This window comes from Rhodnius prolixus, unplaced genomic scaffold (assembly GCF_049639745.1).
Source record: "Rhodnius prolixus isolate KJV_2025 unplaced genomic scaffold, Rpr scaffold_1, whole genome shotgun sequence".
NCBI classification, from domain to species: domain Eukaryota; kingdom Metazoa; phylum Arthropoda; class Insecta; order Hemiptera; family Reduviidae; genus Rhodnius; species Rhodnius prolixus.
The window spans coordinates 12,460,417-12,475,833 of record NW_027411581.1 but is presented as its reverse complement, the minus strand read 5'-3'; the positions used below and the strand labels follow the sequence as shown (position 1 = coordinate 12,475,833).

The following is a 15,417-nucleotide window of genomic DNA, read 5'->3' as shown; positions in this document are numbered from 1 at the left end:
ATTATCTTCACTCTAATATCAATCAGGTTATTACAATGTAGAACTTGTATCTGTTTTCCGCTCCATGTTTTATTTTGCATATTGTACGTTTTCGCTCAACTATGATGCTGTCAAATATTCTTTTCAAATTAAAGATTTGCTTATAACAGTGTTTACTTCTGTTAACTGCTTAGACGGAAGTGTTATCATACAGCTGAAGGCCTGTTGTTGTAAGAGTAGAAAGTAACTCTATTATTAGTAACAAGACAGTGTGAAAATAACATTTCATTTTTTTAAAAAAATGTTAGTTTTTTAAATTATTATGCAATTATTTCATTGTCATTTTATTTCTTCAGTAATACTGACAATAATTAGGTACCCATCAGGTGGTATTGCTCAAATTGCCGTCAGATCTTCAATTTTTCTTACTTGATATCAATTTTATTGACAACAACCACGTTGTAGAGTCTATTCACGTTAACCTGGACAATCCAACACATCATAGAGGATCATTCCATCGCGTTAACGCCGAGATTATTATATCGGCCATTTCTCCTTTTGCTGTAAAACGAATACCAGGAAAGATTTGAGCCTTGTAAAAATTTCTGTAATTCTATTTGATTGAAAACTTTTGTTCACCTTATTGAGTTATACATCCTGTAATGTTCTTACGTGGCCAATTCGTAGTTTTTAATTACAATAATAATAATAAGTAGGATACCAATGGCTTTAACTAACATCCTATTAATAAAGTTGAAAGTTATGGCATCAAAAGTGAGGTCATGGCAATCTCAGAGGAGAGCTTGCCAAATATATATCTGTACATAAATAGAATAACACCTGTGTGCCGCCATATTTAGCGGGTGTTGGCGTTACCGCTAGTTGCAACAACTTCCTTTTACATTTTTAGTTTTAGCCTGGGACGATTTAGTTTTGCCTTGACATTTGCTCTTGAAAAAGATTGAAATAGTGAGGCTAGGCAAACACTGGAGACATTAAGTTCTGTTATATGTTCTGCTCGCTTAGATCTTGGACACGTAGATGTCAGATTTTGTTTGTAGCAAAGGTAGTAGACCTTTCGCAACACATCGCTCTTTTTTTGGTGTACCTTTAAATTTTTTCTTCCTCGTAACAAGCAGTGAAACAGGTGGTTGTAGCCATTTATCATTGCAACTTGGTCTTTGGTCCTTAACTTCCAGCAAAATATCTGTGACGTTAAACTATCTCAGAGACTAATAGTATCAAATTAATAATGGTTCATTTAAAAATAAAAATGAATATTCTACTTCATCATAATTTTCGCTTTTACATAAATATCCCTTGACATAGTTTCCGTTTTTAGCTTCTATTAATAATTTATTTTATTACTTCCTGAGAAAAGAATAAAATTAAAAAAAAAAAATCTTAAAAGAAACTTTACAGTTTGTGAGTGCTTAGTAATTGGATGCATGTTTTGTTTGGATTGTAGTCAGCGTTGCGTAAATAATTATTCCAAACTTTTACTCGAGCAGCACAATCCACAATTGGCGAGCGGAATATTAGATGGCCTCCATTATTATTTTGTCTTGCAATCATTAAACCAAATTCTATTGTAGCTGTACTTGATACAATCAACCTGTTAACAATCGCTTTTTTCTTTTCTTTATTGAACTCCAAAACTTGCTATTATGTGTCTTGTAGACCTGTTATTTGGATTTACTCGTACTCAAACACAAATACATCTTCCACAATGCACTAGTTTACCCGGGCCTCCGCAATAAGTGGGCATAACATGTCTCCTCTGATCACAATAAATTTTTTACGTCACCATTCTTCATGTCCTGGGATTCAGCGTTATTGGAATTATCTTAGAAATCTAGTTAGGATTATTTATCAAATACTTTTTCACATGCCCAATTGAAATGAAATACTCAGTCCTCCAGTCTATTGAGCCAAAATAAAATAGCTTAAAATTGCAACAGGGTTATTGACTTTTTAATCTTACTTTTTAATTGTTTAAAAGAAGAAGAAGAAAAAACCTTCCAAACAAATTTCTGGATTCCTTCAGATAATTTAAATTCTCTTTTTTAAATGATGTAAATCTTTTTCTTTTTTTTTTTTTGCTTCTATCAGCGCCAACATTTAGAACATTTACTTAAAAGGCTTTTAAAATAAAGAAGACGCCTTATCGGTTTGTAACCGGTTCCTTTTCAATTTTCTGGACACAAAGATAACACACGAACGTAATATGCTCCTACGCTAATGTACATTTTAGCTTAAAAATTAAATTTTGTTATTGCTACAATAACTCTTATTGTTTGGCTTAATTTCTGTTCTCCATATCCAATAAACTTCTTTATCATGGTAACTGCGGCTCATGTGTTTAGTCCCTTGACTTTCTCTGCGATATAGATCGCCAGGGCCCGGTAAGTTCCTCTCCCTATGTGCGATACATAACACCAAAAGCGATTATTGAATTTTGTGACTAATGTAAAACCTCCAAATTTAAACTCCCTATATTTTCTGTTCTATTGCTCCTAGATTGTTAATATTTTACTTAATTGTAGAGTAAGATGTTCTCTTGAATTGAACAGAATATCGTAGTTTTGTAAAGCCCACGGAAGAAGATATCGCAATTTGAATTTTGTGACAAATGTAATACCCGCAAATTTCAACTCCCTATATTATCTATACTATTGCTCCTAGATTGTTAATATTTTACTCAATTGTAGAGTAAGATGTTCTCTTGAATTGAACCGAATATCGTAGTTTTGTACAGCACACGGAAGGAGATATCGCGATTTGAAGTTTGTGACTAATGTAAAACCCTCAAATTTCAACTCCCTATATTTTCTGTTCTATTGTTCCTAGATTGTTAATATTTTACTTAATTGTAGAGTAAGATGTTCTCTTGAATTGAACAGAATATCGTAGTTTTGTAAAGCCCACGGAAGAAGATATCGCAATTTGAATTTTGTGACAAATGTAATACCCGCAAATTTCAACTCCCTATATTATCTATACTATTGCTCCTAGATTGTTAATATTTTACTCAATTGTAGAGTAAGATGTTCTCTTGAATTGAACCGAATATCGTAGTTTTGTACAGCACACGGAAGGAGATATCGCGATTTGAAGTTTGTGACTAATGTAAAACACCCATATTTCAACTCCCTATATTTTCTGTTCTATTGCTCCTAGATTGTTAATATTTTACACAATTGTAGAGTAAGATGTTCTCTTGAATTGAACAGAATATCGTAGTTTTGTACAGCACACGGAAGGAGATATTGCAATTTGAATTTTGTGACAAATGTAATACCCGCAAATTTCAACTCCCTATATTTTCTATACTATTGCTCCTAGATTGTTAATATTTTACTCAATTGTAGAGTAAGATGTTCTCTTGAATTGAACAGAATATCATAGTTTTGTACAGCACACGGAAGGAGATATCGCGATTTGAAGTTTGTGACTAATGTAAAACACCCAAATTTCAACTCCCTATATTTTCTGTTCTATTGCTCCTAGATTGTTAATATTTTACACAATTGTAGAGTAAGATGTTCTCTTGAATTGAACAGAATATCGTAGTTTTGTACAGCACACGGAAGGAGATATTGCAATTTGAAGTTTGTGACTAATCTTAAACACCCAAATTTCAACTCCCTATATTTTCTGTTCTATTGTTCCTAGATTGTTAATATTTTACTTAATTGTAGAGTAAGATGTTCTCTTGAATTGAACACAATATCGTAGTTTTGTACAGCACACGGAAGGAGATATCGAAATTTAAATTTTGTGACTAATGTAAAACCCTCAAATTTCAACTCCCTATATTTTCTGTTCTATTGTTCCTAGATTGTTAATATTTTACTTAATTGTAGAGTAAGATGTTCTCTTGAATTGAACAGAATATCGTAGTTTTGTAAAGCCCACGGAAGGAGATATTGCAATTTGAATTTTGTGACAAATGTAATACCCGCAAATTTCAACTCCCTATATTTTCTATACTATTGCTCCTAGATTGTTAATATTTTACTCAATTGTAGAGTAAGATGTTCTCTTGAATTGAACCGAATATCGTAGTTTTGTACAGCACACGGAAGGAGATATCGCGATTTGAAGTTTGTGACAAATGGAAAACCCTAAAATTTCAACTCCCTATATTTTCTATACTATTGCTCCTAGATGGTTAATATTTCACTCAATTGTAGAGTAAGAAGTTCTCTTGAATTGAACAGAATATCGTAATTTTGTACAGTCCACGGAAGGAGATATCGCTATTTGAAGTTTGTGACTAATGTAAAACCTAAACATTTCAACTCTATATATTTTCTATACTATTGCCCCTAGATTGTTAATATTTCACTCAATTGTAGAGTAAGAAGTTCTCTTGAATTGAACAGAATATCGTAATTTTGTACAGTCCACGGAAGGAGATATCGCTATTTGAAGTTTGTGACTAATGTAAAACCTAAACATTTCAACTCTTTATATTTTCTGTTCTATTGCTCCTAGGTTGTTAATATTTTACTCAATTGTAGAGTAAGATGTTCTCGTGATTTGAGCTGAATTTCGCAGTTTTCTAAAGCCCACGGAAGGAGATATAGCAGTTTTTTCCGCTTTTTTGGCTGTAATATTTAGCTGTTCTTTTCCTGGTTTTCAAATTGCCGGGGTTTGGTAAGTTTACTCTTTCTATGTGCGATTCATGTCCCTGGGGGCTTGTAACACAATTAACGTATTATTAAACTGTAATTAGAAACGTTTAAACAATTAAAGTTGTAACCAGAATATAAACACCTACGTTATTGGTTAATTACATTATTAGTAAGTACATTCATTTATTGTTAAACATTGTACTGCTTTTGTTAAAATAACCCCAATTTTATATTATTTACCTTAAAACGTTTTGCCTGATTGGTCTAGTTCTTATCATGAACTATTAAGTTTCCACCGCTATTGTAATTTTGTTAAAAGAACAGTAGCTATACTTCGTATTTTTATAGAAAAAAAGTGAAACTGTTACAAGGCTTCTTTTATCCTCGATTTCAGTTGTGTAACATTGAAACGTATTTATGTGGTTTCTTTCTGATTGCAGTGGATTCCACTTTTTGTTCAAATAAATAATTTCAAAGAGTGCGGATTGCATTTTCTTTCAGATTTTTTGTAAGTGGCCATTTTCTTGAGGTTTTATGGTGCGCAAAACTCCCTATTTCTATCAGTATTATCAAATTTTTCAGCTACAATATTTTCTCTGGAAGTGAAGAGGATTTGTGGACAGAATGTTTGAGGGAGTAATTTACTGGTTCAGATATTTCTCTCTTGGTATACGAACCAATAAATAGTCGCATTTCTAATTACTTCATTCAAGAGTTTTTTAATGCATGTTGTCAGAAAACCACAGAAAAATATTAATGACAACAAATAAGCTTTTTGCAGATATTTGCCTCTTCACCAAATTTTTTTTCTTTATAATAATGAACCTTGCGGTTATTTTACTTTTTCAATTGTTACCTATTTATTCTGTACCATATCTTTCATTACGTTAGTCGTACCTTCTTCACAATGACGTCAATAATTACTTCCATTCTTTATAAATCATTATTTACAAATTACTCCAGTCATTCTTTCTCAACCACAAATAAATTCTACTAAGTTAGGTTAGAGCACTTTAAATTCTTCATCTAAATAAATATCTCTTAAACCTTTAAACGTAAAGTAAAAATATCTAATGACTTCGTCTAAATTTTACCGTACTGCATCGTTAGATGTTGCTTGTGGAACATCTGTTGTGGGAAATTACAAGGTTGCGTTAGGTGCTCCACTTATTACAAAGTGTGACACTAGTACAGCCAAACCAAATCTCCTTCTTGAGCATTAAAAAGATGTCCCATCACAAAATAAACGTTTCTACTTATATTCATAACTAGTCTGACAAATTTAAAATTAAATGTTATAAGCTAACCAAAATAAAGAAACCTGTTTTGGTCTTAGTCGCTTACTTTTATGGCCAGGGCTAAAGTAAACATGAAGGGTAGCCTTCATTTGGAAAATGGAAGGAAAAATAAAAGGGAAAAACTCCGAATTGTCTTCCAGTTCGTCTAGATGTCTAAAGCATTCTGGGTTGTGATGTTATGAATCTTGCCTGTTGCATCAAATGACCCGTGTTTTGAGTTTGACACTCCCTGATTTAGGGAGACTTAGTTGGAGAAATGAATTTTAAGTTCTTTGAGAATTTTTAAGTTGGAAACATAAAAGTCAATACTAAAATGATTCTAGAAGATTTAGGATTGAAGGGATTGTGTATAGATATTGAGCTGATTTGATGGTGGAACGCCACAGATCAATCCATACTTCTAGAGATAAAGATCTGGATTAATGAATCTGTAGTCAGGTAATCTTCTCAATATTTGAAAACATCTATTTACGCTTCTAGCCCTTTAGAGTCGAATATCTGTGCTCCAATTTAATTTTTAGTCCATGAACACCTCAAAATAGCGAAGATAGAAAAAGTAATCTTTTGGAACTTGGTATTCCTTCTGTTAGATAAATAGTTGTTAACAAGAAAGTATATTATTTCAGCTGCGGTGAATGTTGATTTCTATTCACTCCTGTAAATGAATTAAATTCACTAGATTGCCCTAGCTAGTCAATAGAAAATTATACTCCCTCAGTGAAATGTTTGTTAGCGAACTTCTTCTCACTTATTAGAGCCACCTCCAATGCCTGCTCAAAATAACTAAATCTCTGTTGGTCTAATTGCAGTTACGCAGTGAAAACCAGTGTTTAATTGTATGATTACTATTGGCGCAGCGCTCTCTGTCATTAATTAAATGAAAGTGAATTTTTTTTTTTTTTTTTGTATTATGTTCTTCTTTATGTTTTAACAACGTACATATAACAAGAAAGTATCCATTAAAAGATTACATGTTATTCCATGTTTCTTCTTTTATATCTATTAAACGAATATAAAAGAGAAATTTTATCTTGATATCTTTGCTTCCGGTAAGAATAACAAACAAGGTTCCTATTCACTTTCTTTTTAGTTAATTTTTGGAAGATTTGTTGCCCATATAATTTATCTTCTTCGTTGTTCTCCATAGTTGATCAGATTTATTCTGAGTTATTTATTTCGTTACAAAATCCCCTTAAAGCTAGAGAAAATTATGTTTGTAGTCAGTTTAACTTGATCATTTTCTTCGGAGCTTGATCTATTTTTAACTAGAGTGCGCTTTCCAAAAGTTGTTGGCTCCCATTTAAAAAATAAATAAATGATATACAAGTTGGAGTTATGTTTAATTTTACAGTTCAAATATTGATTTACATAATTATATAGAGAGAACAATTGTTTTGGCAATCTTCTAAGGGATTGCCTTGCTGAAAGTGGGCAGTTCCATTTTTAACTCCCAATTTCAATTTAAAAAATTGATCTTGAAGACAATTTAAATGATTAACAATCACTTTTGTTGTGTTTTTAATTTTATTATCATGAAAAAACGATCAAGCTGATTGATTGATGCCCCCACCACATTAAAATTTGTCACCGTCAAATCTAAACATTATAATGTATAAATAACAATGTAAAATATTAAGCGTCTAAGACTTGATTGAACTCAAAACAGTCCCAATCCTGTATTCCCTGAGAGCATTGATTACCGGCGATTTCCTAATGATGCTGAATTTTAAAATTGGAGTACTCTCCATTCTGGCCTAGATGGAGTTTGTGAGTTCTCTCTTTGAAGTTAGTACAGGTAACTCTGACTGTCCAGTGAAGGAACGTCGTCTGAAAGGAGAGACTGAGAACGGAGGGGAAATTCTAACCAATTGGCAGGACTCAAGAAAAAAACAAAAAGCCGAGTCTATGCTTTTATTACCTCATCATTCTAAGTAACCATTAAGAAAAGCGAAGCAGGCAAAATAACTAAAGGTCACATTCAGTGTAAATAAACTGTAAAAAAATAAAAGAGTTTGCCTTACATCATCCTGTAAAAATAGTAATAAATATATAGCTTTGGGCATCTATGCATCATCGTGTGTACCTGATTATAGTGCCAACTTGGCTACAGGGTTTCTAGTGCCACAATTGGATTTGAATATTTCGTATTTGCCAACTCAAATCAGCATTATTTTTTCAAAAGAAAATACTCATTTAAGGAAAAAATCTTTCATTTTTAGTTCGTGAAATTTAGGTTTCGAAGGAACCCAATTGTTGAAAAGTAGTTTTCTCTCTTTTTCTGTAAATTGTGTTTGTGTTGTAAGTAATCAGCTGCATAATTCAGAAACGATAAAACGCAGGAAGCTCGTATTTGATGTGGTTTCAGCAACCACGTCATTATAAAGCTTTTACCATTTCACATTGGAAGTGTCCATTATACTGTATTGATCCACATTGAAATTTGTCACCGTCTAATCTAAACATTATAATAATAATGCAAAATATTTCGCGTCAAAGACTTGATTCAACTCTAAAACAGTTCAATCCTGTATTCCCCAAGAGCAATGATTACATTTAGTGTAAATAAACTATAGCCCCATAACCATATAAATCCCAAGTTTTGGTGTTTTCCTCTTGAAAACCACTTTACGTACATATTTAACTATTTAGACTTCCATTAAAGCGTCATTCTACAAGTATACTTCTGATCGTTTATGTAGTATTGACAAGGAACTAATGATTGTCAAAGATGGTGGCCCATTGATGGCAATTTTCTAATTTTCTCAATGAAATTAATAAATATTTCTGAGCTAACTACCCAAGGGAAGTTGCTCAGAGTCCAAAGAAACAATAATTTTTAAAACAGTCAACCCAGATTAATATTACCGACGGGTGCTTTAGAAATATTGACTGCTTAAGAATTCGAATAAATGCGGTTGTTAATGCTACAATAATTGTAAGATTCTACGTCTAAAAGAGCACATCAAAGGCATGAGAAGAGTATAAGGGAAAGCATGTTTACAGCTTTAATTTATATGAGGTTTAAACCGTTTAATTAAAATACTGTTAAAATCCGAAGATGTAAGTAATACATCCTCTCTTTTAAATTGATTAATCATTCTACTTAATAGGATTTTAAATCTAATCGGTAGATGGACGTTAAGCCCTGCCTGAAAAATAGACGATTACTTTACTTTGCTATTAGCACTTCCACTAATACTAGTTAGGCGCAATTACACCTGTACTGATCTGCGGCTAAAACAATGCCAATTACAGTGAGAGCCGTGAGAAGATAGAATGCTGTTTTTACAAGAAAAGGAGTTACTGATTGAAAGAGCAAATGAACTTCTCAAAACTCGACCTATTATTCTACGTTTTACCATCTGTATTTTATCGCCAAGTTTATCCGCGTAGCACTCATGTTCTTTTTCGTTATCTTGTATCGCTGACCGATTTTGAACTTTTAAGTTTTTCAGTAACACAATCTTCAAATAGTGCCAACTAGTATTATTTTGTTTCAAACATCCTTCATGTGTTTTTAGTAAGTTAGTTTGGAGTCTAATATTACCCTAATTGTTAATTTTTTCCAAGGCCTTGATATTTAGTGGCCATTTGATTGATTGTTGCCATATAATTTTACAAAATTGTTGTTGCAGGTTATTTGAGCTTTTTGTCTTCGTGTTTTATTTCCATTTTTAGAAAATAAACTATGAACAGTAAACCATGCTTGAAAAGTTTATATTTCAATCATTTCAGGAATGATTGCCGATAATAAATAAATATAAAAAGCAAACAATAAAAATTAGCTAACCTTGAAAAAACTAATTATTTACTCAATCAGTAAATCTAAACAAATTTTTATAAATATTGCTGACGTCAATAAAACAAAAAATTTTATTTTAACTGCAATGAGCTATTTATTTAGTACTTAATCTAGTTGCACTAAGTTGAGAAGTTAAAAGTAATGCCCATTTTATCAGGCGGGCTTTACGTAAAGCTTAAAACGTTCCCGTGAACGGAGGCGATTAGCAAACATAATTTACTGTAAATTTTTCATGTTAACCTTTAAATAAAATGCTATGCCCTAGACCGGGAATCGCGAACCCAGTACCACGTTTCAACTTAACGGGCCGAAAAAGCTGGCTACAAAACTGGCACATTCTGTGGAGTGAAATGAAAGACATTTCTTCTATAAACCTATGATATCATGAATACAAAGAAAGATTAGGTGACCTAGGTAGTTATTAGGTGTTGGGAAAGTATATACAGTCTCTGGAATCCTCTCAGGTTTTGAGATTTTTGTAGATATCTTAGTTTGAAAATGGTGCTCTAGCTTTACAGGATGGGCTTCAGTAGTTCTAAGCCGCAGTAAAGTTTGGACCCCTTTGAAGACAGACAAAAACAGGAGTCGTCACCTGAATCATCAGATATTGTTTAAAATACGAAAAACTTTTATTTAAAAAACTGGCAAAAATGGCTTTCATAATAATCTTTATTTTATTTAAAACGATGGTCTAACCCAAATTTGTCTCTAGTGAACAAAATTTACGCCGCTAATTGTTATACAGAGGATAGAAAACAGTTCAATAATATTATTTCTTTCTGTTGTTTTTTAAAGGTCTGATAGACAGATGGGAATCATTGGAGAAATCAGCTGACGATTTACAGAAAGTCAGAGTGCTGAGAAGGGAGATGTGCGCGTTGAAAGAAGAACTGCACGGGGTTGGAGATCGTGTGGCCAGGATGTCTGTCAAGGTGGAAGATAGAAATCAGCTCGAGGCTAGAATACAAGATGTACAGGTCAGTTATTTTTGGTTTGCTTTCTTATTTTGTATTGTTTGAGAACGGAAGTTATGCATACCTGAACTGATAATTTGTATCATTCTCCAGATAAGTAGAAGTTTTATTATTAAAAATAACTAGATTATACTTGCGAGAGAAGTGATTCCACGTCGGGATATTTATCTTAGTTTAGAGAAATAGCACAAATGTGAACTATTTTTATCGATTAGTAAACTGTTTTCTACTAACAGAAAGAAAATAGGTGAAGTTGCCGGCATTTTATGAACAACTCCAATAATAACATGAGTCATGCATGAGTGCATGACTTATGGTAAGTAACTCTTCTAAACGAATTGTATACTTTTAAACATAGATTTTGTCAAACAATTCATCAAACATAAAATTACTGCTACTTAAATGAAATGCTTTGCCAAGTTGATGACGTAAGTAAAAATTCAGGAAAGAATATATAAAACTCAATAGTTTTTAAGTAATAATATAGTGTAATTAAAAGTAGTTTTATTGATCTTAGTTGAAACGTTGTTGTGTTTTAAAAAAGTCACTTAAAACCGGCGCTTAATTTTTACAATTACGGTGATGTTTTCTGCAAAACAAAAATAAAACAAACGAATTTCTGGTAATTTCGTTAACATTAAAACAAAACGGAGAAAAGATGTAATACCTTTATAATAAATAACATGTAATATAAAAAAGGATAAAAGATGTGACGTAGTTTTACTCTTCTGAGTATGTAAGATTGTTGTGTGCTGTGTTTACACAGTGAAAGTTGTTCAGAATCTCTTCTTTCTTAGCAACTTTATCTTGTTTTCATTCAGTCTACAGTTAGATTTGGTGAAGATCGCATCTATATCTTTTAGTAGTTCTTTTGTATAAAAGTCCTTAAAATAGATTTTATTTAGTGCAACAGTTTTTTATCTTTTAGAAATTGTGTTTCATAATTCTTTGTATTGTGAAATAAAAAAAAAGAGAAGAAAGTTTTATTTTAAGAATTGCTTTTAAGGAAATTTTAAGTTATACTTCTTGCTCTAAACGACTTGTGTAATTTTCTGGGATTCTTAGGGAAATATTTTTTGTGTCTTTGAACTTCTATTGGATCTTCTAAGTGAGTTGAAATTAATTTTCTATTAATTTATTACAGTTAAATCAATTAATTTTCTGTAACAAATCTTTAAGAATGTAAATGTTTTATCTCTCAACTCAATCTCCAATAGTATTTCTTCTTTTGCTCTCAGTTTTAAGGTAGGAATTTTAAAAACCAGAAAAGCTAGTTCAGTCTATAGAAAGCCAAAAATTGAATTTATTTAAATTGATTTTTTGATCCTTAAAAGAATCTTTTAAAAGATATTAAACATTTATTTTGGGCACAGCGCTTTTTAAATTTTTCTATATCCGGCAAAATGGCTAAAGTTGAACTTTTCTGTTGACTTTTTGTTTATCGTTCTGTGATTACCAAAAAAATATTACGCTTTTGATTGCTTAATTGTTTTTGTTCAATATTTTTCTGAGTTTTTTTTAAAAGAAAGTGTCCATATCTGTTATGGACTCAAGATGTTGTAAACTTGCCAAACTTGAATTCTGAAGAATCCGTAGAGAAGATATGCTCTGCATTCTTGCTCTTCTCTCTTCTATCATTCCCTGCCTCTCTCCCTCCTACCTCCTACCTCAATACTCTGTTATGGAAAGTGTGAACCAGTTTTTTTACTTTTTTTTGTAAAATTATTTCCGTTTCACATTTCACGGAGGAAAGTGTAAATTTTGAATTAATGATCTTTTAGTAGTTTCAATCATTTTACCATCTTTAATTTTACGCCTATAGTGAAAATTAAGGTAATTTAAGGCAAGAGCGAGAAGGTTCAGCCCAAAGGCTTATAAAAAGCGCAACTTCTAATGTTTGAATCCACCACAACAAATGGAAGCCAAAAATCTACATCTTTCTGAACTTACAGCTGCTTAAAGAATCGTACAGGAATATATCCTTAAACTTTTTTAGCAAGTAATAAGCTCCGTGCAAGATCTAAATAGCTTCAAATATAAATCGAAAATTTCTTATAAATAATCCCTATAAAATTAGCGTATTATTGTCAAATCAAAGTCCAAGTAACTCAGTGTAGGGTACGTTTTCAGAGGTAAAGTTACTGGAATTGTAACTACACTAGGAATGCTAGTGCATTATTTTTTTGTGCATGCATTAAAGAATTTTTCTAAATTTGAGACTTTTTTTTTTTGGCGCATCAACAGCTGAGGTTATTGGCGCCCGGAGCTTTTTCCAGTGCACTGCCGGCCTCCGGACAGTGTTCTCTCGTTACAGACAACACTGTCCATCACCGGACAGTGTTGTCTGTAAGAAGCTCCTAGGAAGAGAAAATCTAAGGGTCAGCTGCTGGATTCGAACCCGGGACCTCCGCGTGGGAGTCCAGTATGCTAATCCCTTCCCTTATTTGAGACTTGATCGTCGCTTAGATTAGACCTTATTAAAAAATAAAATATTTATCTATTTCCACTATTATCACTTCAGAGATAACAAATCAGGGAACAAATGATCTCTCTCTAATCATGAACACCTTCATGGATATTCCAAAACCGGACAGAAATAAGGAAAAAACAGGATTTCTAGTGGGTAAAATTAACGATATTGTCCAGAACAGCGAACTTGTCCGCATTTTCAATCTTTCAAATTTCTACCATTTTTCTCTGGACTCATTCAGCGTCATTGAGTCACGTCATTTAGTGAGAAATTGGCATGCAGTTTCTTCTGCTCTTTGTGTCGTCCTGGTGACTGATTCTTCTCACTTTCATCTAGTTCCACATGACTAACAGTTATCGTTGCACAAAGAAAGTGCTTTCCATCAATCCTCTCCAAAACACTTTTTTGCAGTTTTAATTTTTATTGAAATTTGCGTACTTGGATAAAATAGAAATCATTGAATGAGCTGTGATATTTATTTTTAAGAATTTTCCTAGCATACCTTTGCTTACTAAAAATCTTACCTATCATTTCGAAGTTCTTCCGGCGTTCTGCAAAAACATATTCTGATCTGACTTTAACATAGAAAATCGATATAAAGTTCTTAAAAAATTGTATTGCAAGTTATTTCTGGTTTCACTTACATTGCAGATAAGTAGAAGTATAGGAAGTGAAGCATATTGGTGATTAACAAGGTCTGCCCTGGTATATATATTCCTGGTAGTAGTTGATTCCTGTATATTGTGTTCTGGCTGGGATAACCAATGAAAAGTCAAGTCTACAAACAAGGAAAGAATTTGTAGATAGATATTCTTCGCATAAGCCTATAATAGACAAAATATAGTTTGCTTATCAAAACCATATATCTTCGTGCTTAGATTTCAAGCTAATTTAGTTAGGGCGTGATGAAACCAACTTTAAAGAGCGTTAAAAATCCAAACCTACTCAGAACGAATTAAAAAGAAGTGAGCCTGCTATGGACAGCTAAATCAAACAAAACAATGTTACTCGAATTTATTCTCTTATATTTGAATTTCCACAAATAAATGCTGAGAATAAATTTTTATGATTAGCATCAATTCTTTTATTCAGCATCTTTGGGATGCAACAGGTCCTTACTTTCTGTGATAGCTTTGGATATTCACGTTAATGATGGTAATTCATTACCGTTTAATAGTGAATTGCTTGCCATTTTTGAGTTATTTTTCATTTTAGGCATTAACTCATGTAGATAAGCTAGGGCTTTACAAAAGTAACCCTATAATTTTAATAATTTGTATACTTAGTTCGTTGTAAGAGATTTATCTGTAAAATAACATGTTTTGAAAGCAGTAATTTTTCTATTTTTGCCTTTTTATCATGTAGTATTTTGTACAGAATATAAAATATATAAATAAAAAGAAGTCTAAATATGGAAATGTTAAAATTTGCCTACGCCCTATAATAAAAAATATGTTTACGTTTTGTAAACTGCAATTATTGTTTAAAAAAAGCTTTAGAAAACATAGAGTTTTAAGCAAAAAAAATATTAGTATCAAAGCCTTTGCCTCACAATCTTCGTTTTTCTTTCTAGTTTGATTTCTAATTTTCCTTTTTATATTAATAGCTTCATGGTAATTCTTTACTTTGTAGCTGCTTGATATTTGAAAGAAAATAGTGTTTAAACAAATCTACTTCAATTTACCTCCCAAAATGTTAACTCATTTGATTTCTTTCTACTTTAGATTGCAATAATTGCATAATATCTATCTAGTTTACTAATATTGTTAATTGCTTGTTTACAGAGAGAAGTTGGTGGTTTGGGAGTGCTAAACAAACAGCTATTGCAGTTGAACGTTGCAGTGCATCGGTTCATCACGGACAGTGGTAATACCCAATATGAAACTAGTCTCAAGGATGAAGTGGCCGAATTGTACAGAAGTTTCGACGATGTCTGTCAAAGGTATTATTTTTTTTTTAAAGAAATCTTTAAACATCTCCGTTAGTTTTATTTCAAGCATAGTTATGATAAATAATTGGCCATAAAGAATTCCACTATCATTGATGTGAGTGCGTTCAATGAATTCTAATTACTAGCCAACTTTCGTTACTATATCTATTAACCCCACTCTCACCAGCCTGCCATTTGTTTTCTATTTAGAAAGAATAATAAATACTTTTATATCATTTACATAAACTGAAGGAGAAATCATTTAAAGCCTAGCTCATCCGCCAATTTATTCTCTTAGTGAAAATGAGTTCAAAGTTTACCCAC

The 15,417-nt window shown here is 32.1% G+C and overlaps 1 protein-coding gene across 1 annotated transcript in view; it reads left to right on the top strand.

The window, feature by feature from the left end:
- Window positions 1–15,417, top strand: part of klar (klarsicht) — a 337,779-nt gene that overhangs the window by 300,239 nt on the left and 22,123 nt on the right. The window contains exons 22-23 of the mRNA XM_074129074.1: window positions 10,515–10,696; window positions 14,948–15,105. Of these exons, the coding sequence (XP_073985175.1) occupies window positions 10,515–10,696; window positions 14,948–15,105 (340 nt within the window). The remainder of the gene's footprint in view (window positions 1–10,514; window positions 10,697–14,947; window positions 15,106–15,417) is intronic.